Here is a 1610-nt window from a genome sequence, read left to right as displayed (position 1 = left end):
ACCAAAGCTTTTGGCTCAAAAGCCTAACCGCAAGGCAGCGGTGTTCGGCTGGAAATGCAAGTACATTACCATTTTTTACGGAACACGTCGCCATACATGTTCCAACCCCCAATTTGGAGGACCAGGAGACTGTGTTCGTCAGACCTCTAACCATTGACCAACCTGGTATGAGAGACTCTGTGAGCATTGTGCGGACACTCCCCAGTATAGCTCAATGGGTCGCCGAAGTACACAAACCGCCACACCACGTTAAGGTCCAGTCTCTTCGTGACGGATGTCATGCTGTCGATGATGATGGTGATGTAGTACCCTTTCGATGCGTAACTGTCATGCCGCCCGATGGAAGCACGAGGGCCGGTATACTGTCAGGTTTCTGAAGCTTAGAGAGGGGATGTCGAGATGCAGAGGTCCCGTTCGAACCATGGAACTTTTGGTCAGTAAATCCACGCTCTGATCCCTGATCCATCTTGCCCGAATTCACTACATCGTTCAGCACTTGGGCAACCTGGCGATATGCTTGCTCTTGTGCTTCTTTCGGGTGGCGTGGCAGCTTGGCACCGGAAGGGTTCTACAGCTGAATTATTTTGGAATCCAGGAATACAAAAATGGTAAGTCCTTTCTACGTATGGTGTTGTTCTAGCATGATGAAGTGTGAAGGTTTTGGAATCCAGGTGTTGTTCTAGCATGATGAAGTGTGAAGATTCGGTCAACTCAACCCCTCCCAGGCAGGAATCCCGCTTGCTTCCATCGTGTCGATAACTCACGAGCCACGATATGGCGACGAAAAACAGGTAACGCCAAGTTTTTCATCATGGCTGGGATCATCCTTCTCTCCTATGATTGCCGCACCCACAACAATCTGGCGCCATCACCGATTTTCCTCAGTTGCCTGCCACTCTTTTTTCCAAATAGAGGCAGACGGATCAAACAAGTACTGACTTCGGGTGGGAGGTTTTTCCGGACAAGGACCTCGTTGCGCTCGAGTTATTGTATGCAGTCATATACCCACGAAGGTGTAGGGGTTCCAGGTTCACGGTCCGGAGTTTTAATTCAGTTTCGTAATCCAAATGGGTAACACCATTTGCCCACGAAAGTTGTTGTGCAAAGTGCTTGTGGAAAGCCAGCTGCGTTTCATCCTAGCCAGGGTTGTATCAATTATGCCTTCACTTTGCGACGAGTGTTGGAACTACGTCACTCCTTCCGAAGTGAAAGCCATTGCCTGCAAACTCAGCTGTGCTGGTCTTTGCCGTCGTTGGAACTAACTCCTTCCGAAGTGAAAGCCATTGCCTGCAAACTCAGCTGTGCTGGTCATTTCTTCCAATCTGAATGGAAACCCCGAGAGAGACCACATCAATGGTTAGGGCCATCGTCGGACATGGCCCAATCGCGCCCTCAATGGTGATCGTGCATCCAAGCCATTAATTCCAATGCATATCTCCCTTCCCAACCCCCCAATTAAAAGTCCACTGACAGACCTGTATTTACGCACCAACTAACCTGCTTTCGTCTCCAATGCGCAGATATCTACCCCACCACCCCAAATCATCGGCGAACAACCACTGTACATGTTCGCGGTTCTTACAGATGCTGATGATGACTCCTTCCGACGG

The 1610-nt window shown here is 49.7% G+C and overlaps 1 protein-coding gene across 1 annotated transcript in view; it reads right to left on the bottom strand.

Moving 5' to 3' along the window:
• Window positions 1–277: 277 nt before the first annotated feature.
• The window catches only part of T265_09808 (hypothetical protein), a gene marked incomplete at both ends in the record, with an annotated part of 10807 nt that continues 9474 nt past the window's right edge, over window positions 278–1610 (bottom strand). The window contains 2 exons of the mRNA XM_009175985.1: window positions 278–568; window positions 1376–1475. Of these exons, the coding sequence (XP_009174249.1) occupies window positions 278–568; window positions 1376–1475 (391 nt within the window). The remainder of the gene's footprint in view (window positions 569–1375; window positions 1476–1610) is intronic.

This window comes from Opisthorchis viverrini, assembly GCF_000715545.1.
Source record: "Opisthorchis viverrini unplaced genomic scaffold opera_v5_303, whole genome shotgun sequence".
Classification (NCBI taxonomy): domain Eukaryota; kingdom Metazoa; phylum Platyhelminthes; class Trematoda; order Opisthorchiida; family Opisthorchiidae; genus Opisthorchis; species Opisthorchis viverrini.
This window is presented reverse-complemented; position numbering and strand designations above follow the sequence as displayed.